Here is a 24,797-nt window from a genome sequence, read left to right on the forward strand (position 1 = left end):
CAAGTTTTAATGAAAGGGAAGAGAAGCAGCTTTTCAGATCTTATCAGCGGGTATAACAGCCACCTCCGACCCCATCTGTCCACACTGCAGGTCTGTAACCAGACACCCAAAACATTCCCAAAGCTAAAAATACCCCCCCCGCCTCTAATTTCCTCCAGCTGCAGCCCAACATGCCGGCTCCCTGGACAGGCCGCACCAGAGGTGGGATCACCGGGGCATCAGTGGGGGGGGGGGGCAACATGTGCAGGCTGCGTGGGGGTCTCCCAAGGGGGGGGGGGGGGGGGGGACACAAAACATGAGCGTTACAATCAGTGGCGGGTGCTTCACAGTCATGGAAAAAAAAAAAAAAAAAAAAGAGACCAACAGCGTTAAATTTGTTGATTAAATTTAGGACCTCGGGGCATGGAGGTCTGGACTGGACCAGACACTCTGGAGTCAGCAGGGTTAGTCATGACAGGCTGTCACACGCTCAGGCCCCGCCCACTGCGGCGGCAAGGAGTGACTCAGCAGAAAGGCAGAGAGCAGCAGGACAGATTTTGTCTCCTGAAGCGTGTTTTAAAGACCGGTATCTGTCTTTGAAACGACTCTAAACTTTCTTATTTTTATCAGTCAGATGTTTTAGCAGTTACACGACCTCTCAGTCGCCCTGCCCTCCTTCCACATCCATGTCTATCCGCCTCACCGAGGCTGCTGTGAGGAGTCCGATGGTTCCAGAGGAAGCCGTCATTCCCTACATAGCCAGCTGCAGCCCTCCATCCACCACCAGCACCTGTCCTGTAATGTAGGAAGACTCTAAAAGGAAGAGGACAGCCTGGGCTGCCTCCTCCGGCGTGCCGAATCTCCCCAGAGGGATGGAGCGGGCGCCGTCTTCCTCCTTCAGCCCAGCAGTCATGTCAGTCCGGATGAAACCTAGAAGCAAAAACAAAACAAGGACATAGCAGATGCTAAAAGGACAGATAGCAGACGCTGATTAATCATAAGAAAGTAGACGCACCTCACCTGGAGCCAACAGGTTAACCCTGATGTTACGTGAAGCGACTTCTTTTGCAAGCGAGCGAGTGAAACCTTCCAAGCCGGCTTTACTGGCACTGTAGACACACTGGCCTGCATTCCCTTTTGAGCCAACCACAGAGCCTGAAAACATGAAGCACGAATCAATTAAGACTACCTGGAGCGGGCGAAATGTATCAAAACAAAACTACAGTGTTTTTCCCACCCACTTATTACAGATCACAGATCAGATTTTATCCTCTGTCTGAGTAAAAAGCAGATTCCTGCCTCTGAATCTGAGAAATCCTTTAATTAATGCATGCAATACAATGCAACTCAGTTAGAAGGAAAATCCCAAATCAACTTCAAGAGAGAATTTAGGGGCAATATACAGCACAATTTCATCTCAAGTGTGCCAAACTAGTGAAATAAAAGCTCAATTATTCCCTTTATTTTAGGGAAAAGAAGAGCAAGTACATGATCAAGATGTTTACATTTTATCAAAGAGTCTTTTGAAATATGAACAGCCTGAAATTTCTGGAGAAAAATAAAGCGATGACTTGAACTGATTCGTCTGAATACAAACTGAAGTGTAAAAGATAAAAAAGTCTTAGAAAATATACCAAACTATTCATATTTAAACTCTGGAAAAATGTCTATCCGAGTTAAAATAAACTGCACAGTTACAGTAAAACTGACCTAATAGCGCCACCTAGTGACTGACCTGTCAACATACCATCCTACCCTGCAGCAGTACCTATATTAACAATGGCTGCTTCTTTGGTGTGCAACATGCTGCGCAGCGCCGCCCTGCAGGTCAGCATGCAGCCCAACAGGTTGGTGTGAAGCAGAGCCACCATGTCTTCTGGCTTGGTCCTCAGTAACAGAGCATCCCTGAGCAACAATAACAGGTATGTCAATCAATGTCCAACAAGACGTTGCCATTCCCCGCCCTCCCCCCGCTACTCACCTGTTGATGCCAGCAGCATTCACAAGATATGAGATATTTCCAAGGGTCCTCTGGATTGTTTCGAAGGTTTTCTGCACTTCCAGCTCTTTCGAGATGTCACAGCTGAAAGCCACGTGGTCGGCTGCAGAGCACACACACCGGAGCATGTTTACTGTCACAATAATAATGATAATAATACTAACAATAATAATGTTCAGTCATTTAAACCCATGTGTGACTGGAAATAGTACAAAAACACCAAAATGATGATGTTAAATGTTGAACCAGGGACATTAAAAAAAAAATAAAAAAAAAGTACCATGTCTGCAAAAGTTAGAATAAAGGCAACACCAGGCTGACATAGTTGTGTAAGGCTTGAAAATACTTTGGGGAACATATTGCTTCTAAATCAGGTTAATTTGCAAAGGGTCAACAACATGATTGGGTATAAATAGTTTCCAGAAAACACTGCTGCCCTCTCTGGGATAGAGCTCATTTAAAATAGACTGAGTGGAAAACTGTCCTGTGGTTTGACATTATAGACAAAGCAGGGGCCACAGGGGAGATGGACGGATTTGTTATCAGTGTAATGGTGCATGCAGCATGGATAATCTGAGCATCTGTGAAGGGATCATTACCTTGAACACATCATGGTTTCAGAAGAACTAATGCTGCCATCCAGACATGTACTTATTTGCTTTTATTATATCATTATAAGACAACTAACACTCTTCTCAGTTAAAACAGCATGGCTTTGTAGTAATACATGCTGGCATCTGTCTGCTACTGAAAACATTAGGTGTGTTGTGTAAAGCAGAAGTAAGCAGGTCCCAGTCGCAGTGCAGGTAAAGAGAAAGGGTCAAACAGCCAGATGCTTATTGATTAGAGGAGTGTTTTCAACCACTGTGCCGTGATAGATCATCAGGTGTGCCCTGAGAAATGATCCATTTTCACCTGATTGGTCTAAAAAGCAGCTCTGTGTTCACCCAGGTGAAAGATAATAACATTTCTTTTTCTTGTGTCTATCTTATTTCTATTCAAGGCAACTTGATGGACAAGATGACAAGATGGACTTTATATTACCATAATAATATGGGCTTATATACATATATATATATATATATATATATATATATATATATATATATATATATATATATATATATATATATATACAGTTGTGCTCATATTTATTCATACCCTTTCATTAAAAATGGAAGAAAAAAAGTCAAATAAGCTGAAATTGACTGAAGTCATATTAAAAAAATTTATGAAAATCATTACATTATTTTCTAATTCTGGTTCAATAGAAATATTTTTTAAAAGCAAACAAATAAGACAATTTATTACATATTACATCACTCATAAACTAATATTTTGTTGAACAATCCTTTAATGTTTCCGCTACAGTCAGGTGCTTTCTGTTCCTCTCAGTCAGACTTCTGCACCTGTTGACAGGTATTTTGTCCCACTGTTCAACAGAAAAGTGCTCTAATTTGTCCAGGACCAATTTGTTTTTTTGTTTCTTTTTTCTTTCTTCAACTCAATTAAATGAAAAACAAACCAGTGTCTTATATTACTAAATTATATTTTTTGCAAATTTTTAGTTATTGTTCCTTTTTTTAAATTCTCCAGTTATTTGAGTGACTGATGTAAATTCAGCTTTTTCTTTAATAAAAGGATATGAATACATATGAGTACAATATATATATATATATATATATATATATATATATATATATATATATATATATATATATATATATATATATATATATATGTATATAAATATAAAAAAAATTGACAATAGTGTGCCTTGGCTCATAAAAAGGTTGAAAAGTACTGGATTACAGAGCGGTACATACATCCATGTAGAGCTGCTACAGCTGCCCGGGCTGCTTCCTCGGTCCTGGACACTACAGCCAACCTGCAGCCCCTCTCAGCCAGCAGGCAGGACACAGCCTTCCCAATCCCTCTGGAGCCCCCACACACCACCGCCAGCCTGGACATGATCCTGTGGGAGAGGCCTTGTCGATCTTGACTACATTTAAAGTAATATCTGTCTCGAAACTAAATGTTACCCCAAAGAAAATGTATAGAAATGATAAGGAGAGGCTGCTTTCACAGCTAACCGTTCATAAATATATAATTTATGTTATATAAATATAAATAGCATACTGTTTTAAATGGTAATAATGCGTCTTACCCTATTTGAGTTCGTCACAACTCTTTTGAGAAACGCTGAGTTAAAACGGGTTTATAGAGTGAATAAAAAGCGACTGTGAGGAGCCTGAGTCTTCGGCCACCATCTTTGTTTTTATTGTACCTGCGTTTCTCCACTGTGACCAGTAGAGGGCGCCGCCGACACGCGCTGGTTTTTACCTGTAAATAACACCACAAATATTCATGTTTGTTTGTTTCATTGCCTAAAGCATAAGATAGTTCATTTATTTATTCATTCATTTATTAGAGATCACATCACGTAAATGTTTAATAAAAAAAAAAAAGAAAAAAAGGCACATTAATTTCTAATTGCAGCTATTAATTTTTATTGCATCATTATACTCCATGGAAATATAGTCCACCAGGAAAGGATGCAACATGATCAGAGTGCACTTATAAATGAGAACTGGTGAGAGAGGGTGGCCTTAGTGTTGACAACTGGTCCATCCGTCAGACTGAGACACTGATTCTTTTTTTTTTTTTTTTTTTTTAGGTTAAATAACATTCACACCTTTTGCCAGAGTGGATCTCTGGCCCTAAGCCCTGTGGACAACACACACAGTGCAGCAGATAAATACCACCATGGCAAACAATAAAGCAGGCTTTAAATGCAATCATTGTTTACCTCAGCAGTCATTATTAACTGTCCCTATGCATTAGCAGAAGACAACGAAGTGGCTTTGTATTCAGATCACTTTCTTTCCATTTCTCCTACCTTAGTGATCTAATTCTTGCCAGCAGAGCTGTATTTGTATTCCTTTTCCATGCACAAAAATCTTAGTTCAGTCTTGCATTAAAAAAAAAGATTTATATGTTTTGTCTTTGAATTGATTTTGAGGTATTCTTCTTTGGTTTTTGGAGACTTTTTGCCCTCTCTATGTCTTCCACATACACAATGACTAATATTAAATCCCTACCTAGAATATTTATACATAGAGAACATGGTTTGTCCATTCTGTTGCAATAAAAGGCTCACGAGGGACTTGGCCAGCCCTCTTTTTCTCACTTTAGTCACTTTATGGCTCACGCTGTGCGCTTAAACATTATGTAGAAGTCTTGACCCTGAGGCTCCGTTTCTGAACTCTGCGTTGCCCTTGCAGCTATGAATATTTTACCTACATTCTGTACTCACAGCCTCTCCTATTTTTAAACACCTGCCAAACGTGCATCTGTGTCACACTGCAATGCTCTTTCAGCAAATTCTTGATTCTGCCACCACAAAATAGGTCAAACAAAACCTTATATTATTATTATAAAAACCAAATGTGACCAAAATTATTCAATTCTGTGTGTTAGGTTTTTTTTTTTTTTATATACTTATCCTATATAGTGCCACGCTTATATGTTGGAATTACTTATTTCCATGGCAACGTGTCCTCTGCAGGGAACTGTGTGCAGCACAATGACCTCTCTGGGCGCTTGTCAGTTCCTGTCAGTGTTTCCCAGCTGAGCACACTGGGGAGGCTCACCTCTGTTTGCAGGGCTCCTACTGGAGACACTAATGACCACATGTACCATGACTGACACTAAGGACAATTACTGAGAGACAACTGTCCCATTCCTGCTGTTGAAATATGTGAATAGATACTTAGAATACTGCACAACTAACAATTAAAATACCAGAAAGTTTGGATGCTGAGAAATTTTATTTAAAAAATATCAAATAAAAACATCTGCAAATCAAGGTTTTATTCAGAATAGAATTTAAAATGGAAGAATATCATTATTTTTCTTGATCTTAGGTGGTTGTGTATACAAAACATTGCGACATACCCATGTTTAGCTCTTAACAACAGTCAGGAAATGTTTAGCGAAACCGAGGAGACCAGCTGAATTTTGGAAGAGTAATGTTTTCCTGTTCATGTCTGATATGGGATTCGTGTTGTTTACCAGTCCTTTTTGGTGTTTTATGATGCGCCAAATGTTTTCAGATGATCTCTATAGACTGCAGTTAAGTCAGCCCAGCAGACTCCTCTGCTATGAGACCATGCTGCTGTAATAGATGTAATATGTTGTTTGGCATCGTCTTGCTGAAATATTCAAGCCTTTCACTTAAAAGTATGTCATCTGGATGGTAGAATATGTTGCTTTCAGCATTGATGGTGTCTTTGCTAGTAGACATTTCTGTATGTGGCAATGCGTTCCACAACCATAAGGGATGCATGTTTTCATACCTGACTTTGACAGCTGTCTTTTTAAATCCAACTCATATTGTGTCAATAATTTCCCATTTTCCAAGTTTTAGTTCAGAAAAAAACAGCAGCATTTCTGTTGCTGACATCAAATTAACATTGACTCATTCTCTATACTTAGTCCAGTTAAGGGTCACGGGGAAGTTGGAGCCTTTCCCAGCAGTCATCAGGCGAGAGGCAGGGTCCACCCTGGACAGGTCGTCAGTCCATTGAAGCCAGATTAACGCATGGCTTCTTTTGTTGCATATTACAGCTTTGATCCTGCAGTTTTCCATGGTACAGTTAGCTGCAACAGAGATTTCTGGAAGTGTAACTGAGGCTTTGCAGTGATGTCATGACGTAATCACATCTGGTTTTAATGTAGCATCATCTGAGGGCCTGAGCATCATAGACACACAATACTTATTTTTCCCTGTGTGCTTTGCATAGAGGTGGCTGCTGATCTTTTGAGACTCTGGGCTCTTTAACGCTGGTCCTCGTGAGCTGCCAGGTATTAGCGTTTCCCTGATACAACACACTTGATTCAAAAGAAAAGGACAACTTGTCATCTTCTGAACCTGCCTGTTAACGAGCCATTGATTTGGGTGAGCCGCGTTGCAGCAGGGAAACAGTAAAACCTGCAGGATGGTGGCTCACGAGGACCCCTGATGCACACTGTGGATCGGGGCTCTTTAACGCTGGTCCTCGAGGGCCGCTATTTTACAGATTATTCCCTTCTCCAACACGCCTGACTCAAATTAATGGATCATTGTGCAGAACTTTAGAAACTGCTGGATCCGTTTTATTTTATTAAAACCTGCAGAACTGTGGCCCTCAAGAACCAGAGTGGAAAAGCTTTCATCTACAGCGGTGATGGAAAACCCTGGTCCTCAAGGGTCATAGTCCAATGAGTTTTCAATGACTCCCTGCTCCAACACACCTGCTTCAAATCAAATGGATCGAACAGCCTAAGTTCTACACACTCAGAATAAGGTGTGTTGGAGCAGGACAATGAAAACCTGCAGTACGCAGGCCAAGGATCCCCACCATTGATCTGCAGTACACAATATCAATCAATACAACAGATGAAGATAAATTATTTGTAAATTGTTCAACATTTTAAAAAAAAAAACAAACAAAAGTTCTGCCTTGCTTGCTCTGTGAGACTCTGCCTCTTGTAGGTGCTCTTCATACCCAACCATGCTACGAGCTTAACCTTTTGCTTCCACGTATAACCTTTGAGACATGTCGTTAGATTAAAGAGTTCAGGTTTTTAAAACCGGTAAAAAGCTTCACTTTCAACCTTTTGTATGTTTTAAAGAATACAGTTTTCACATTTCACACAAGTCCTGACTTTTTCTCTTTCAGCTGAATAACAGACAAGCGCTGTAATACTCAGTCCTAACAACAGCACTTCTGCAAACAAGCTTTCCTGGTCAGTTCTGCTCGGCTTGCAAAGTGCCAACACAGCACGTCACTGGAGAATAAAACATAAATAAATAAAAGGGAAGAAAAGGAAACCATTTGCTGTTACTGTTATATATTTTTTTATTACAAAATGTGCGATTCCCTCAAATGCTTCAGAATGTTTTTCACAAAACAGACTCGTGCCAAATTGTTTGATTTCGGTTTCACAACTTTTAGAAATTTTAAAATGGCCTAACTACAGACAAAACAATAAGAATCAAGTAAGTCACCTTGGCATTTAGAAAATATTTTAAGCTGAAACAAACAATCTTAAGTTGCCACATGTTCTGATAAATGTAAGGAAGATTTGCAGACATATTTTGTTTGGAAAGTGTGCAGCCTGTGTATGAAAAAACACGTCAAGTCAGTCAGTTTAGAAATGGAGAAATGGTGCAAACATCAGTTTGTGCTGTTGTAAGTCTGTTGTGTGATAATAAAGGCTTACTAGTGAAATGAAGACACTCGAGAGGAAGTTTTAAGCAAAGAGCCTGAGGTTTGTGTGGTGATTGCCAAGACAACAACGCAACATCAGATTAATTCAATTCAGCTCAATTTAGAAATATATATATATATATATTAAAAAAAAAAAGACCCCAACAGTGATTTGTACCATCATTCTCCAAATCTTAAACAAACTACACATTCCAGCAGTTACACAGTGGTCCCCATCAATGATCAACCAAAAGGCAAAAGAATTACAAAAGAAACAAAATAAAAATTGTGCTTCAAGCTTTTAGCTCCAAATCTGAGTCAATGATTGCCTAAAAAAAAAAAACCTCAGACGACGTCCTGCAGGTCGGGAGAATCAGACACATTAACCGCTGCGAGATCCTCCAGGCAGGAGGTCAAACTGTCTGAGGAATTGTCTTAGTTTTCCTATATGCTGTTTTTTTTTTTGTTTTTTTTTTTTTTTTTAACTTATGAAGGAACTATTTTATTTCCTCTCAAATCACAATGAAATCTCATGCTAATTTCAAGTCAGTACAACATGTAGCAAAAAGTAGCAAAAAAAACAAAAATCAAGGGCTCAAAGTGATTCATGTCAACAAAAAATTGAGATTCAACACACGTCTTCTGGTGGAGTGATGCAATAATTCGCTACTTTATGCAAACAGTTTGGCGCTTTAGTCTGCAGCATGTTATATTGCCACGAGTCACATTAGGAATGACTTATACTGTCCAAAATCTGTCAGGTTAGTCACACGTCACAAACTCTACGAGCAGCAGGTATCAGCCTCTGAAATGTCTTAGAAACATAAATATACACTGGAAATAATCTGCATTGTAACTGAAATGTTCTGTTGCTCTGATGGTGCAGAGCTCTGTCTGGGTTTGGCTTTCGCCAAGGGGTTAGGAGAGCAGCTACTCTGGTCAGTAAATACAAACAATGTACAAATTGAACAATAATCGACAGCAAAGTTCATTTTGGAGTGTGTTTTTAAGCATCTTAAAAGGCGTACCTAAGCAGTCCAGCAACACATCTATCACCACTGTCTGAGATGGCTTTGCTACTCGCATGCAAAATGTTTGATCACTGCAGGTAACAGCCCATAATGCTGCAACGTTTACACTGCTAGGAATAAAAAGAAAATATGTGCAGCATAAAAAATAAAAAAAAATTCAAAAAAAGGCTCCCATTTGTAGCTTCTTAAGTATTCGAGTGTGCAATACAGCAGATCGTTCTTCAGGTCCTCCGGTTCAGGTAGTGCCTTCAGAACAGGGGGAACAACTTTTTCTGTTTTCTCACTGTGCAGCACAAGCGATTTGTTCTGGTCACTTCCATCTGATATCCTGTCTCCTAAATGCTGATGCTCTAATATAATGATGAAACCTTTATCAGCAGTCTATTAGACAAAAGTATAACTAATGTGGTCAATTACTACATAAGGCATGTGCTCTACTTAATCCCCTTAATGTGTGGCACTACAAAAAAAAAAAAAAAGGACAATATGAAATAAGTTAACATGTGTAACATACAGTTAAACAGTTCATATTGGTTCTTTTAGGACTAATTATATTTGTGTCCTTATGTACAATAAAGTGGGGAACAGTACAAGGCACACATTTAACAGCTGGATTGTTACAAAGATATAAATAACCAACAACAACAACAACAAAAAAAAAAAGGAGTTCATGAGTAGTGTGCTCTCCTCCAACTTCGTCCACTGTGCTTTGACTGACAACATATCCTGTTTCTCATTTGCCTGTAGCATCTTTTTTTTTCCCCCCCAGGACATAAACTGTCAATATGAGGGCCGTGTTCCTGCAAGCAGCGGAAAGATGGGTCCGAACGGTGACGAGACGAGAAGCATTTGTGTGACTCAGATGCTGTCCACAAAGCTACCAGGGAACAAGCCGGTCCTGCCGTTCCTCTGCAGTGTGCCTTTAAACCAGCCGTCCTCCCTCTTCTTGTGAACAAACACAATGTCACCCTCCTTAAGTTCCAGCTCAGCCTCGCTCTGTGGAGGATATGATACCACCACCCTGTACCTGAGGAGGACAGCCAGAGGCACCGTGAGCGACTGAAACATGCAGCATCAAAGACAACTGATATGTTTGCATGTCTACGATGTAACGTTACACGTTCTGTGTACAGGATGGACGAGGACGACCTGAAAAACTGCAGTTTCACATCAGCATACCTCTCACATATGATGGGCCGTGCATCATGCTGTTGTGATGAAAGAGAAGAGCAGGGCTGGCGAGGGGGAGGAGCGATAGGAACGCATCCGTCCAGGGGACTGCTCTTCCGATGGGAGGATTCTGGGACCGAGGAGGAGGCAGCAGCAGGTTCGGACTCGAGGCAGCAGACTGAACCAGAAGGAGGGGAGGTGTCGGGGCCCACGGCACCATGCAGCACCTCTCCAGCAGCAGCCTGTTCTGCCTCGAGGGTTGGGGAGGAAGGCGGAGAAGGACGAGACTTCTTCTTATTGGAGGACAAGAGCTTTAGAAGACTCTTCTTCTCTCTCTGCAAAAGAGCACAGTGTTGATTTTAACGTCAGGAAACCACCGTGATTCCTGCAGAAATGAGAAGCAACTTTCAGGTGTATTTTATAGTGCGGAGCTGCTCGTTTCTCAGCTCAGATGTGGAAAAAAGAAAACAAAAACAAAACAAACAAACATGCATGATGATGACAATCATCTCCTAAAACAAAGACCTTCCTCCACCATGATCTGACATGCTGGAGGTTCAGCTGCACTCACACAGCCTGAGAAACATCGCACCTTGCCATCCTTGTCCAGTCTGCAGCTGACAACTGCATTGTTAGCTGTGGGGTTGAGGGCAGCATTGTTCCCAGGACCTCCAGGTAAAGCCAGGACAGGCACGGGTCTCAGAACGTCCCCCTCTAGAGATGCAGCGCTCACATTGGGCGGCGTGAGGGAGACAGCGGCGCACCCCATGGCCACACCAACTCGGGTACAGCCTTGGGCAGCATTGGAAGAGGGCTGTGGGCAAACTGCAAGGTGTGGGAGAAAGGTCACGGGTGTCACAGACTGGATGGGTGTCACAGCTGCTGTGGGCCTGTCCTGACTGTGGCAAGCAGCTGAAAGGATGATATAAAAAAATATTAAATATCTAAGTTCCCTGTCATTCGCCTGGGCAACGTCTGGGGGTTTTTACCTGTTCTGACTGCATTGCGAGCCTGGTTCACGGTCATCTGGGAGCTGACATGCATGGAGACTTTTGGCTGTTGGCCCGTGGCTGTCTGAGCTGCTGTCACCACCACTGCAGGCTGCTGACTAGCAGATCCAGCGCTGGAGCACACAGTAAGAGGTTTGCTGAAATCAGGTCCTGGAACAATGGCGCCGAGGGGAGCAGAGGAAGGGCTGACGATGGTGACTCCTCGGCCTGCCTGCGTACAGAGACTCATGGGCACTTTGGACTGGGCGCTCCCAGACGCTGTCCTGAAGGGAGAGGACATGAAGAGAAGTCAGATCCAGCTTTTGTAAGACGGCAACATTACGCAAATGCATCCATTTTCATTCATAAACTCTTCATCAACAGAGTTGTAAGTGTTCTGAATTATTTAAGAAATAAAATGAGACTTTATGGTCATACAATCTGTAAATAAACTAGGATGAAATCTACCATAAAGAACGAGTTTCTGTGTTGACAGTAGGACTGGGCGATATGACCAAAATTTCATTTCCCAGTGTAGCTCATTTTATGCCCTCATAACAATATACATAATATAAAACTGTGTGTGTAATGTTGTGTCAGTCATCAGTTATGTGTCAGATGTGCAACGGCAGCAGTGATCTCCTTCCATCTGGGGGAACTATGGCTGTATGATGTTTCACGGATAAATACCTGCTGCAGCGTCTGGAGTTTATTATGAGCTTGATGCTGCTTTTGCAGCTTTTGCTCGTTGACTCTATTCTTTATTCTGTATTCTTTATCCTGAGCCTGCACAGGTGATAAAATGAGTTAGTTGTGTCGGAGTCCGTTGTTGGGACTGTGAGCTAGTCTGTTGTTGGTTCCACGTCGGTCTTTTTATCTCCAAACCGCATCCATGCGACAGAAATTTCCCCTCTTTTATGAACAAGCTCATCAGTTTTGGTTGGCTGGTCATCTTTTAGTGAATTATCCTGCTCTGAAACACGTCTGCTACCATCCTTCTTCATGTTTGTTTATTTATTGCAGCGTGCCGTAAAGCGCATCTTGACGTAAAGCAGCTTATTGTTTACTGTAAACGATACAGCCTCATATGAAACGATGGACATTTTCTATCGCCTAAAGGATATATAGTTGTGCTCATATGTATTCACACCCTTTCATTAAAGAATGAAAAAAACAGCTGCCTGTAAAATGTGCTGAAATTGACTAAAGTAATAATAAATAAATAAAAATTATGAAAATCATTACATTATATTTTAATTCTGGTTCAATAGAAATATTTTTTTTTAAAGCAAACACATAAGATAATTTATTACATATTACATCACTCATAAAGTAATATTTAGTTGAACAATCATTTAATGTTTCCGCTACAGTCAGGTGTTTTCTGTTCCTCTCAGTCAGACTTCTACACCTGTTGACAGGTATTTTGTCCCACTGTTCAACAGAAAAGTGCTCTAATTTGTCCAGGACCAATTTGTTTGTTTGTTTGTTTGTTTTTCTTTCTTCAACTCAATTAAATGAAAAAACAGTGTCTTATATTACTAAATTATATTTTTGCAAATTTTTAGTTATCGTTTCTTTTTTTTATTCTCCAGTTATTTGAGTGACTGTTGTAAATTCAGCCTTTTCTTTAATAAAAGGGGATGAATGCATATGAGCACAACTGTATATCGTCACATCACCCAGCCCTAGTTGACAGAAATGAAAGCTAAAATATATTTATGTATGACTGAAGTAAACTTGCAGGTAAGGCTTCAAATAAAACATTAGAAATAATAAAAGAAACTGGGGGAGCGATGATGTGAATAGAAAATGACTGACCTGCTAACTGGGCTCATGTAGTTCCCAGGGAAGACGCCAATCTTTCCCGTGTGCATGGAGGTGCCCTTGAACCAGCCATCCTGACAGCGTTCCAGCACCAGAAACATCTCTCCTTTTCTCAGCTCCAGCTCGTCCTCCTTACGGGGAGCGTATGGGAACATTGCCACATAGCTGCACCAAAACACAAACAAAACACAAACATGACACCTTCATCTGCCAACATGCATGATTTCCTGCCTTACATTAAAAAGCGGATTTTCTAAGTTTGGACTGGATTTATTCAGCAGTCTGGTTGTGCGTCTGTCATCATCTACGCCGAGATTCTCCAGCAGGGAGGGAGGGAGGGAGGGAGGGTCCCCCTTCAGAAAATCACCACTGGAGGACAAAGTAATTTGTAGGTCATCCCACTCCAGCAGGACAAGACCAGGCCTGTAAAGGCAGTCAGGTAAGATAGGAGCCTGATTTCAGCATTGTCAGGGGAGGAGAACATAAATATCTCAGTCAGACATGCATGCACTGGCAGACCCAGATGACGTTAGCAGCGGGGGGGCATGTGCGGATCTAATACTTATCAGGTGTGCAGGTTGTCTTGGGGGTATAATGAGGGTAGAGGTGAATGGGTCAAAAGTCAAAGGTGATAGAAAAGAACTCCCAAAGGGACCCTGGAGACTATCACCCACACGTTTTGACCTTTCACCTGTGCACAAGCTCACACGTTGCAGGCCCACACTGACAGCTGAAAGAAGGGTGGGTGGTGGTCAAAGACGTGCGCGAAGTTTACTCCCCATCAACTGAGCATGTGCGCCAAAACCCCAGGCCATCAGAGCAAACAAACCATTTGTGACATTTCACTGCACATTTCAGACGACTGCATATTTTTGAACTGGACTGTTTTGATAACTCACACTGTGGGTCTTTGTCTGCCACTTTGGTCGCTGATGCTGGGGGAGGGTCTCTGTCCGGCAGACAGAGAATACGCCGCTCCGCTAACAGAGGCCTGCGGGGGAGGAGGCGGGGGTGGTGGGAGAGCATCCTGTGACAATGAGAATAGAATAATCATATTAGCGGTTAGATAAGATCGGAGTTCAATTACTATTTCACAACAATCCATCACTTCTCTCCGTTCTACATAAAAGCACAAAGATATAAAAACAAAACAACGAGTAACGTGAACCGCAATAACAGAGTTACGTAAGCAGAGAAACCAGTTTGTTTCTGAGCAACAAAGACAACGAGAGATCGTCTGTCTTTTGGGTTATTCCCTCTGGTTTGCCGTCACTAGGGGAGAGTGGTTTGGCAGACGCTGTAGCGTTGTTCCTGACTTCCCTTTGCAGCAGAGGATCTCCTCATCTGCTTGTTTGTTTGTTGCTAGGAGACAACCCTCCTAGCTAACTCTGCTGCAGTATTTAATAGGGAGCATATGAAATAAAAACATGTCTAAGTACACTTAAACACAAGCCTTAAAGAGGGGGTTCTTCTCGACTAAAATCATCCATAAGAAATTCAGGCTTTAAGAATAAATAAAGCAGCACATAAAAACAACAACGACACTTTTTTTTTTTTTTTTTAAATGAAAGCTTAAAAAAACCCCTAAAGACCCAGTTGACCTGCGAGTGTCATAATGATGCTGCAGTCGACTCCTCCGTTCTGGAGCTTCCCAAGCTCAAACATTGGCAGCAGTGAGCGGAAGAGTAATAGCTTCCATGACACACTGGGGGAGGAGAGTGGCACTGAGGCAGCCTTGTGGCATGTGTACAGGCCCGTGTGTATTTGTGAGAGTCGATGTGTTTCAGTTTGCTGCTGACACTTGAGCTGAGATAATTAGGTGCCTCCAGGCTAGAGAAATCATCTGTACAAAAACATCATGTAGGGTTCCCAAGTGAAGCGGAGAGCTCAACCTTTTGTAGACACATTCCTGCTCATTCAAAAACTCCACATACCATAGCACACACACACACACACACACACACACACACACACGCGCGCGCGCGGAGACAGACAGGAAGTGTGTGTGCCATATTGTACGGGCTGGAGGGATTTCTTGAAACATTTAGATGTATTGATTTTCTTTTTAAATCATGTTTACTTTGCACAAACATACCAGTTACTCTTATTATAAGAGGTATGAATAATAATTCATACGACAGTTTTTCTATGATTAATGTCATTATTTCTAACTTTTACACACAAGTGTTTCAACAATCATGAACTCATTTGTTGGCGTTTATTAGACCTTTGCAGGATTTCACCTACCAAATGGATGGACGTGTAGCTCGTCTCCGAGGGAAATGTGAAGACCGTTGCCGTAGTAACAGGACTACTAGGGGGTGGGGTCACGATTAGTCCACTTGTGCAAATATGTACCTGTTAAAAGGCAAACATTGACTGTTTAAAACAACGCCCTGAATCAGATACAGTGAACACACTCCACTCACACCAGAACAGAAACGTCTGCTAATAAAAGCCAAACATCATTTCATATGAAGAACAAATAACTTTCCTGTCACACTGCAGATAAAAGGCTCAAGTAGTGCACACATGTGGCTTTGTATCCAGTCCATGCTCACAATGCTGGCCTCGTGGTTGGATTGGCTGAAAGTAATCAGGTGACTACAGGAGAGGACATTTGATTGGGTATGTTAAAAGAGGGGGCTTCCCCAATCAGTCATCCACGTGAGTCATGATGGTGTCCTGGTAACAAGGCCATACTGTTGGGACACACAATATCTCCCTGTAGCTTACTGACTCTCCATGGATGGCTGCTTCACACTGATCTACCTCCAAAAAGGTGCAACTTTCAGAGAGCGGGGGGGGGGGGGGGGGGGGGAAGCAACAAGTGCCCAGAAGAGACTGCAAAGCACAGGGCAGATACAGATCCACTCAAAAGTTTGGACACATTGGAAAGTATGTCATACTTTGTAAAATAAGTGAATCCCCTTTAGAGCACAGACAAGATGCCTCAAACATGAGCTGCTTTTATTATCCTGAGTATTTCTCCTCATCACCTGGTACACTAAGAGACTTCAATTTAATTTCCAAGATGGACTAGACCGGCTTCTAGGCAGCTAGGGGCTTATCTTTGTTGTTTTTAGTCTGAAAGAGGGGAAGGTGGAGCAGGTGGAGGGTGGAAACAGGTTAAACATGCAGAGGCTGAAGAGCCATCCTGATTTTTATTAAACTATCATCTGTAAATCAATCAAACATGTTTGACCCTCAGTGGTGAGAATCACTTTGAGGGCAAAGTTGTTTTTATTCTAGCAGGTATTCTGATACCGCCGGCTGAGATATTGTTTATAAATGACACCTACTGCACTGACATTATACTTCATGATGCACAACTCATATAATAAAAAGATCCTGAGAATGTACTTCGCTGCACAGAAGCCCTCCTCTGACAGAGAAACGCATAAAAACTCACACTGTACATCAAAATTTAATGGCTGAGCTTAATAGTGGGTTTTGGAACATAACCTTTATGAAATCCTGCAGCATCTGCAACTCAGAACATAAACTCAAGGGCAAAAAATACTCAAAAAGACGGTAACAGAAATAAAAGCTGAAAAATCTGTGTATGGTTCAGAAAACAAAGACCAATTCCAGCCAGTCTGAATATAAATAAAGCTGCAACCTTTTTTTTTTTAAATTATTTCTAGAATAACAAATTAATCCATCATTATTAAACAGTTTTAAATTCCCAAGTATTATAGATTTGTAATCATGTATTTTATCATCACTGCTCCTGGTTTGAGTCACAGAGGGCTTCGGAGTCAGGACGAGTCTTGTGTATCTGCATGTCTGCTCTCATAAATGTCTAGCACCAAGTCAGAACCCAACCTCATGTGGCTGGCAACCACAAAGCAGCTGTGAACTGCTTCCACGTCAGGATTGGTGGGGAAACCTCAGGGCTGAGCTGGAGTCGCTTTTGTGGATGAGTCAAGTCACGCATCCATGATTTCAACCGCTTGAGTGCAGCGATAGTCTATATGGTAAGATGGTGGAAAGGGAAGTCTGGCTAATTGTTGACAGAAGGAAAGAGGAGCTTTTGAAATGCAACAAACATCTGAGAAAAACGCAACGAGCAGGAGATGGATTCTGCTTTGCAACTTTCTATCATTTTAAAGTTATTCAATTAAAGAGTTTAGTGGGTTTAAGTTGTCTGAACTGAGCAGCAGTCAGGAGAAAAATCCTGATGTTTTCAGGGCTGTGTGTTGGAGATCTACCTCTTTCTACTAACTGTGGGAAACAAAACCATGCAGGCAAAGAGAACAGCTTATAAATGAATTAATGGCACCTATTTATAAAACCGTGCTCTGCAAGTGAGCGTTCTATTTTTAGACCGCCTGCTGAGTGCAACTTTGAAAAGAGGAATAAAAACCTGCTGAACTTCATCCTCTGCCTCCTTGTGGATGATTTTACCTGTGAAGGTGCACTGCAGGAAAGCCCCCCGCTGATTTCTCCGATGCGGGCAGCTGCTGTGGGGTTGCTGGAGCTGATGAGGACCGGCCCGCTGATCTCCATGGAGTGGCGCTGGGGTGGGGGAGCCAGCATGGGTTTGTGGGACATGGTGAGAGAGGTGAAGGAATGTCGTTTCTTGGTGTTCTTCTTCTCCCCTGCCCGCTGGGCACCGTTGCTCTGAGGCCCCGTGGAGCCCCCCTCACCGGAGTCTCCGCTGGAGTCTGACGGCTTGTCCAACTCTATAAGCTGACGTGCTGCCGAGTTAAACTATGAGAGAGGAAGAGTAGGGGGGGGGGGACAAAGAGCGAGGTGCTCATGATGATTTAACAGAGCTGAATGACCTTTGTTTTCATGCAGAGTTTAATCTGGACTGAAACATGAACAGATTAGGGCTGGGTGATATGATGACATACATCCTTTGATTGACAGAAAATGTCCATCGTTTCATATGAGGCTCTATTGTTTACGCCACGATAAGGTGCTGTACTGCAGTATTTTACATCAAGATGTGCTTTACAGCATGCACGCTGCAATATATAAACAAACATGGAGAAAGATGGTAGCAGACGTGTTTCAGAGCAGTAATTCACTAAAAGATGACCAGCCAACCAAAACCAATGAGCTTGTTCATAAAAGAGGGGAAATTTCTGTCGCATGGATGCGGTTTGGATATAAAAAGACCGACATGGAACCGACAACAGACTAGCTCACAGTCCCAACAACGGACTCCGACACAACTAACTCATTTTATCACCTGTGCAGGCTCAGGATAAAGAATACAGAATAAAGAATGGAGTCAACGAGCAAAAGCTGCAAAAGCAGCATCAAGCTCATAATAAACTCCAGACGCTGCAGCAGGTATTTATCCGTGAAACATCATACAGCCATAGTTCCCCCAGATGGAAGGAGATCACTGCTGCCGTTGCACATCTGACACATAACTGATGACTGACACAACATTACACACACAGTTTTATATTGTTATGTATATTGTTATGAGGACATAAAATGAGCTATACTGGGATATGAGATTTTGGTCATATCGCCCAGTCCTACTGTCAACACAGGAAATTATTCCTTATGGCAGATTTCATCCTAAAATTCAGATTATTTTAGTTACAAATTGTATGACCAAGTCTCCTTAAATTGTGAAATAATTAAGAACAATTACAACTCTGTTGATGAAGAGTTTTATATTTTATATTATATTTTAATACTCAAACAACAACTGACTATAAACCACCAGCATCAACACACAAGGAGAGCAGCTCGTGCTTTCTACATAAACACTAATTTCATCCTGAGAGACGCCAGCTGCAGGACTACCAGCTCCGTAACCTTTTCGGGCGGCATGACTGACTGCAAGATAAAAATCAAAGCAGCATTTCCAGTTAATCACAAAGCACTCGCTGCCACGCATTGCCCCAAGCCGCTTCTTTTTACTCAGGACATAAAAACCAGAGCATTTCACTCCAGTTCTGCAAAAAGCTCATGTAGGTTCGTCACCAAAACGGCACCACAGTAAGGCAGACATGTAATACCAGGAGCAAAACACCAGGTGAAGGGGGTGCACCTCAATGGACTACAGACGGCTTCCCATCACTGCATGTAACCACAAAAAAAAAATGCATTTTAAGTTTCTGCAATGTGTTTGATGGCACTGCATTTGTTCAGGGGACAAGGATGGAAAACAAATGTTTTATTCCGCTGCAGCCACCCAACAATCCAATACACAGCATGGGAAGCATGATGCATTTGCTTTCTGCAAACCTCCAGCTCTGCGTATGAAGTTGGGATAGAAAAAGGAATATTATAATAATTTAAAAAAGAAAATAAGGAAGAAACCCAAAAAAACCCAGCTCTTTCACAGACCAATTGTAACTCTCTTGCTTGAGGCTTCAGTCCAGAGATGAACACTAATCAGAGACACCGCTGTTTGTTCTGCTAGTTTACAATATTCAGAAGTACAGATACCACACTGTCCCTGATAGCTATACGAAATAATTCAATTACCTCGTAGGAACAATGATTTGCTTTATTCTTTCTAAATTATTCTTACAGATTTTAAGACCTACAGAAAAACTGTGGTAAAGCCTTCACGGAGATGAATAGTGGTTTTAAGTTAAAAACTTACAAGCATAAACATTTTATAAGGAGGAAAGGGAGGAACGGATGGTGTTCAAAAGGTTTAGGACGTCTGCTAATTTCAGACAGTTTGACATCAACAGGAATGAGCTGCTTTCTTACCTCAACATATGAAATTGGAAATATTCCAATTTTATCTCCGAGCATTCCTTCTGCCCAGTTTTCATCCACTCTGCGGATCACGGTCAGGATATCATCCTAAAGTAAACAGAGAGGGGCATGCATGACAGAACGCCAACACAAGGATAGGAATAATGTCTAAAAGTTCTGATTATCGCAGAGTAAAACTCTGAACAGAAATAATGACTTTGGGACAGAGATTTCTATAATGGAACATAGCCAGAGGTAAAAACCCGCTAAGGTCTCTGTAATGGCACTCTGTTAGGAAAACTACTTCGTAAGCGTGTTTCTGTTTTTGCGCATGTGGCATATAAACCGATGACAAAATGCAGAAACATCAAAGTATGACCCAACAGCTGGACAGACAAAACAGCTTAATTACTGCAGTTGAGTTGTTCCTCGCTGTATATGGCGTACATTCTCTCCAGTCTAATTACAACTGCTCATCAAGAGGCCTGGCTCAAAGTCCAAACCATCGCTGTGGGCGTTTGTGTTAAACACACTGACATTAAAACACACATACAACTTGAGAAAATGAATGCTTAGAAGACAGAGTATCACTGTAATGAAAGGTATTTTTGTTTTACTATGCTGACCATGTGGCAGAGGAATGGGCGTCGCAGTGCTGCGGCATTTCACCTTAGAGAAGGGCAGGCAGTCCTTGTCGGCCTCTTTGTCTTTCAGCTCAAAGTCGTAGAGGGCTTTGCACTGAGGTGGCGGCTGCGGAAGCGGTTTGATGACCTGGACAAAGTTGGTGGGGAAGAAGCCATGGACCCCACCCATCTCCCCGTGGAACCAGTTTTCATCCACTTGCCGGCGCAGGATGATGATGTCGCCCTTGCTGAATTTGAGGTCTCCTGGTTCCTTGCCATCATAGTTGTAGAGCGCCTTGGCACAAGGGAGCTGTGGTATGCCCTGAGGACAGAAAGGGAGCGAGTCTCGTCACTACTGAATGAACAGACCTTATTAGTAAATGCAACATTAGTTTTTTTTCCCCTCTGAAAGCAACAAAAGATGGTGAAAAAGTTTATGTTGTGAGTTCACAAAGTGTGAACTTGGCTGGTTGCAAGTACCTGACTAAAGGCTTAAGAGGACACAGGGCTCTGTCCCGTTAAGTAGCAGAGGAAGGTTTTGTATCTCAGCCTGCCAGCCTGGAGTCCTGAAAGGCTCATTCAGGGAATGAAAATCCAGGGAAAGAGGGCAGGCAAGTGAGGGGGAGCAGCGAGATAGAGAAGCATCAATGTTCTCTATTCAGTGTGGGTGTCCGTGAGGAGGGCTTCAGTCCAAAACAACCCCCACATTACTGATCCCACTGCTGTTAGAAGCAGTTTGCAGTGATCTGAATCACAAACACTGCTGACTGGATCTGAACTCTGCAGGATCAACTGAAAAGAGGAAAATGTGTCTAACAGGAGCTGATCCTGACGGAGCCATGAAGGGAGATGGACAGAGAGGGGTTAAAGCAGAGTCTGGAGTAGGTTTTAGCATCTTGTTAAAGACTAATGAACCGTTTAAAGGCCTAGAGGAGAATAAAAGTACAGAATGAGCTGTGATGGTGAACCAGGGTGACATTATCCTGCTGCAGAGAATCATGCACCCTGAAGCACACAGCCAATCACTCTCTGGCTCTGCTGCTCTAGCCTGTGGAGAGGAGGAGGAGGGGTACTGCAGCCCCCTGGACACCGCACCGGAGCTGGGCCTCCTTCCTTTCAGGGAGAAACAGAGCTTTTGAGCCCACCAAGGCTTGGCAGGGAGTTTTGTGATGAAAATGCAAATGAAATTGGAAGCTCTGCCTTTTTTGTTTAAAATGACACAACAGGTTCAAGCCAGAGAAAACAAATGTCATCTACTTACATAGTAAAAAATAAATAAATAAAATGTATGTTGTGTTGAAACTGTGACAGTTAAAAACGCTCGTTTGTACACCGAGGCCAAAGTGTATAAAAACCTTAAGAGGCAGCAGTGTCCAAAGTCAGCATTATGCAATTACTTAAGCACATGGTAAAAGTGCCTGCAGTCACATAATCTGTTTGTAAAGAAAGTCCTTCGTGTAAAAATACCGACTTAGAACAACAAACTATTGTTTTATGAGCTCGACTGGTGGGGTTGGAAGTAAATCTAATTTCCCCATTGAATTATTTATAATGCTTAGTGTGTGTTTAAATGGCTTGCTATAAAGGACAACAGAGAGTTGCAAGTTTTAGTTCAACAATTTACCGCCCATTTCTTAGCTAGTTTTTGATTTTCCTATCTGGACTCATAAAAGAGGCGTTGCCCGCACTCAGCACTGCTAATTTGCTAAATTTTCTTTTGGTTTGACAAAGTCTTCATGAGAATGGGGGTGGGGAGGAAGGGGGTTTTACAAAAAAAAAAACAAAAAAAAAAAAACACTGAGAGACACAAGATGGGAGGAAAGGGTAACAGTGGGGTTAGGTCGCAGGGGGGAGTTTGATGGCCATGGTGCATCCACAGAGACAGCATTGTTGTGTTTACAGTAGATCTACATAAAGTACCAGCAGTACAGACCAAATATTCCCAGCTGAACATAGCAAGATGTCCTTTGTGAGGAAATATAGCAGGGAGCTGATGAGCTTTTATCACAAGAATGCCATAAAAATGAGCTAAATGTACACATTGCATAAACAAGCGAGTACACACAGCTAGTTCTTGTCTTTATTGCTTTTAACCCCTCCCCTGAAGGGAACAGCAATAATGCACATCTCTGCAAGAATCTCAGCCACAGAAAAAAGGCTCCGTACTGATTTTACACTGCATGGCCACAGGGACACTAGAATAGACTAACATTGGATTTTTCATTTTATTAACAAAAGCTGTCATTTTCCTTAATTCTCCCACGGCCAAAAGAATCAGCTGTGAAAGTTTATTCTAGTACTTACACAGCAATATGACTCAATGTTCGTCTGCTTTATTACACTTGTGCTACTTAACAAAAGTAAGCAAACAACACAAAATACCTTCTAGACTACTTAAAGATTTAGAATCAACAATCACCCACAACAACCAGATCCTGACTTGGCTTAAGAAAAAAAATAAAAATTGCAATCTGAAGGCCAAAATAAGCAAATGCTACTTTAAGAAAACTCATTCATAAGAAACTTACTGGCTTATTTTTCCCCACTTATACTGACAATCTAATAAAATGTTCATCTCAAGCTGATCATTTCTGCATTACTCTGTAAGATAATAAACAATTTGATGAAACAAACATTTTTTGTTTTGAGATAATTATAACCAGCAGAATACGGGGAACAAAGTCACCATTCAACACGTTAAAACCCTGAGAGAAACTTTCCTCCTTTTTTATGATTTAATTTTGGCTTCCAGTATAGAGTGTGAAAACTGTTAAGTTGTCCATGTGTGCATGCGTGAGAGGGACAGGGAGACAAGAGAATGGACCCCGAGTATCAGCTGGTGTTTGCAATTACTCTTGCGTTGCAGATAATGCAATTAGATCCGTGTGCAAAAAGGATTTCACTATTACACTGCTCTCTTCCACTTCCACAGCACTGGATTATAACCAAATTACACAAGTGTTCTGCTGTGCAGTGCAGCCAAATGTCAACAACCAGAGAGCAGACAGGCAGAAAAACAGACTGCTTGCATGCAGTGAGACTAGGTCAAATGGAGATAATTTTGTTAACAGCTTGGTTTTTGTGCATGTTTACGTGAGCCTTATTAAAGACGAAAAGCTTCATTGTGTAGGAATTTGAAGAAAATCACTCAAGTTAACAGCTGACTTCATAAAAACATCAAATCTAACATGTAATGACTTTGCTTGCCTTTTACAATAGCACCTTTTTTTGTACAACAAATGTTGTAAAAATGCAGGAAAGTTTTACTCCATCAGCAGTTTAAAGGTTGTGTGTAACCACAGCAGACAGAAACCTACACCCCCTGCATGCAAGTGCCAGACATGACTCCAGTCCCATATGGGCGCATCCAGACTCTCAGCAGGGGGTGAAGAATGGGCCGAGAACACTACTGCCAAAACAGCGTGTGCAGTGGAGTTAGCCTGTCTGGCTTGTCCGACAAACTAATTGAGGCTTGTCAGACGTTCAATGAGAGACAGAACAAGTTACATCTGCCACATCGACCGGGTGGCCACCGGACATTTGTGAATCATTACAAAGCTGCAGATTAGTAAAGATTTTGCCACCAGAACTGTGCTGGAGCACATGCAACAACACATGATGGGAGGGGCAATTCTCAGGACACAGACCATCTTGATTCCATTAGAGATACATTATTTAAATGGGTTCCTAATGGCCTTTATAATGGCCACTGGAGAACAGTCTCTCTTTTTTAACTACCTTACTGCCTGAAAACACAATTGTTTGTTGGTTTATAATAGAAGAACAGACGAAAGGAAAAACAACAGCAGTCTAACAAAACTTTTGAAAGTAGCAAAACACAGAAACAGTTTGATGATACAAGTTACGACTTGCATATTCATGATGATGTTTTTGTATGTCTCAACACTACATACTCAGCTACTTTATAAGGTCCACCTTGATAGTAGCAGGTTGAATCCCTTTTTACTTCAGAACAGAGATTTTACTCCATATTGACCATTCTGACATGAAGCATCACACAGTTGCTGTACATCCATGATGAGAATCCACCATCCACCACATCACCATGAGAATCTCCCGTTCCACCACGTCACCATGAGAATCTCCCGTTCCACCACGTCACCATGAGAATCTCCCGTTCCACCACGTCACCATGAGAATCTCCCGTTCCACCACGTCACCATGAGAATCTCCCGTTCCACCACGTCACCATGAGAATCTCCCGTTCCACCACGTCACCA

The 24,797-nt window shown here is 41.9% G+C and overlaps 2 protein-coding genes across 2 annotated transcripts in view; both read right to left on the reverse strand.

Annotated features, from left to right (window-relative positions):
* Window positions 1-411: 411 nt before the first annotated feature.
* Window positions 412-4,195, reverse strand: cbr4 (carbonyl reductase 4). The gene is made up of 6 exons (XM_079245558.1): window positions 4,146-4,195; window positions 3,805-3,953; window positions 1,961-2,081; window positions 1,748-1,884; window positions 1,000-1,134; window positions 412-909 (listed from the first exon to the last, which is right to left on the reverse strand). The coding sequence occupies exons 2-6, from the start codon at window positions 3,947-3,949 to the stop codon at window positions 731-733; spliced, it is 717 nt and encodes a 238-aa protein (XP_079101684.1). The 5' UTR covers window positions 3,950-3,953; window positions 4,146-4,195; the 3' UTR covers window positions 412-730.
* Window positions 4,196-8,553: 4,358 nt separating this feature from the next.
* sh3rf1 (SH3 domain containing ring finger 1) overlaps window positions 8,554-24,797 on the reverse strand; it is a 35,754-nt gene continuing 19,510 nt past the window's right edge. Inside the window, exons 2-11 of the mRNA XM_079245523.1 lie at window positions 20,603-20,878; window positions 19,946-20,041; window positions 17,660-17,965; window positions 15,497-15,607; window positions 14,149-14,276; window positions 13,244-13,414; window positions 11,423-11,706; window positions 11,026-11,345; window positions 10,443-10,768; window positions 8,554-10,290 (exon numbers count right to left, since the gene is read on the reverse strand). Coding sequence (XP_079101649.1) covers window positions 10,122-10,290; window positions 10,443-10,768; window positions 11,026-11,345; window positions 11,423-11,706; window positions 13,244-13,414; window positions 14,149-14,276; window positions 15,497-15,607; window positions 17,660-17,965; window positions 19,946-20,041; window positions 20,603-20,878 — 2,187 coding nt within the window. The 3' untranslated portion in view covers window positions 8,554-10,121. The remainder of the gene's footprint in view (window positions 10,291-10,442; window positions 10,769-11,025; window positions 11,346-11,422; window positions 11,707-13,243; window positions 13,415-14,148; window positions 14,277-15,496; window positions 15,608-17,659; window positions 17,966-19,945; window positions 20,042-20,602; window positions 20,879-24,797) is intronic.

This window comes from Telmatherina bonti (assembly GCF_933228915.1).
Source record: "Telmatherina bonti genome assembly, chromosome: 8".
Classification (NCBI taxonomy): domain Eukaryota; kingdom Metazoa; phylum Chordata; class Actinopteri; order Atheriniformes; family Telmatherinidae; genus Telmatherina; species Telmatherina bonti.

What these genes read in the sequence shown, in the direction of transcription:
- cbr4 (XM_079245558.1), bottom strand. Translation starts at nt 3,949, where the DNA reads ATGTCCAGGCTGGCGGTGGTGTGTGGGGGCTCCAGAGGGATTGGGAAG. An exon ending in AATGCTGCTGGCATCAACAG is followed by an intron (nt 1,885 to 1,960) that starts GTGAGTAGCGGG and finishes ATTGTTGCTCAG; the next exon opens with GGATGCTCTGTTACTGAGGA. An exon ending in AGCAGCCATTGTTAATATAG is followed by an intron (nt 1,135 to 1,747) that starts GTACTGCTGCAG and finishes TCATGTTTTCAG; the next exon opens with GCTCTGTGGTTGGCTCAAAA.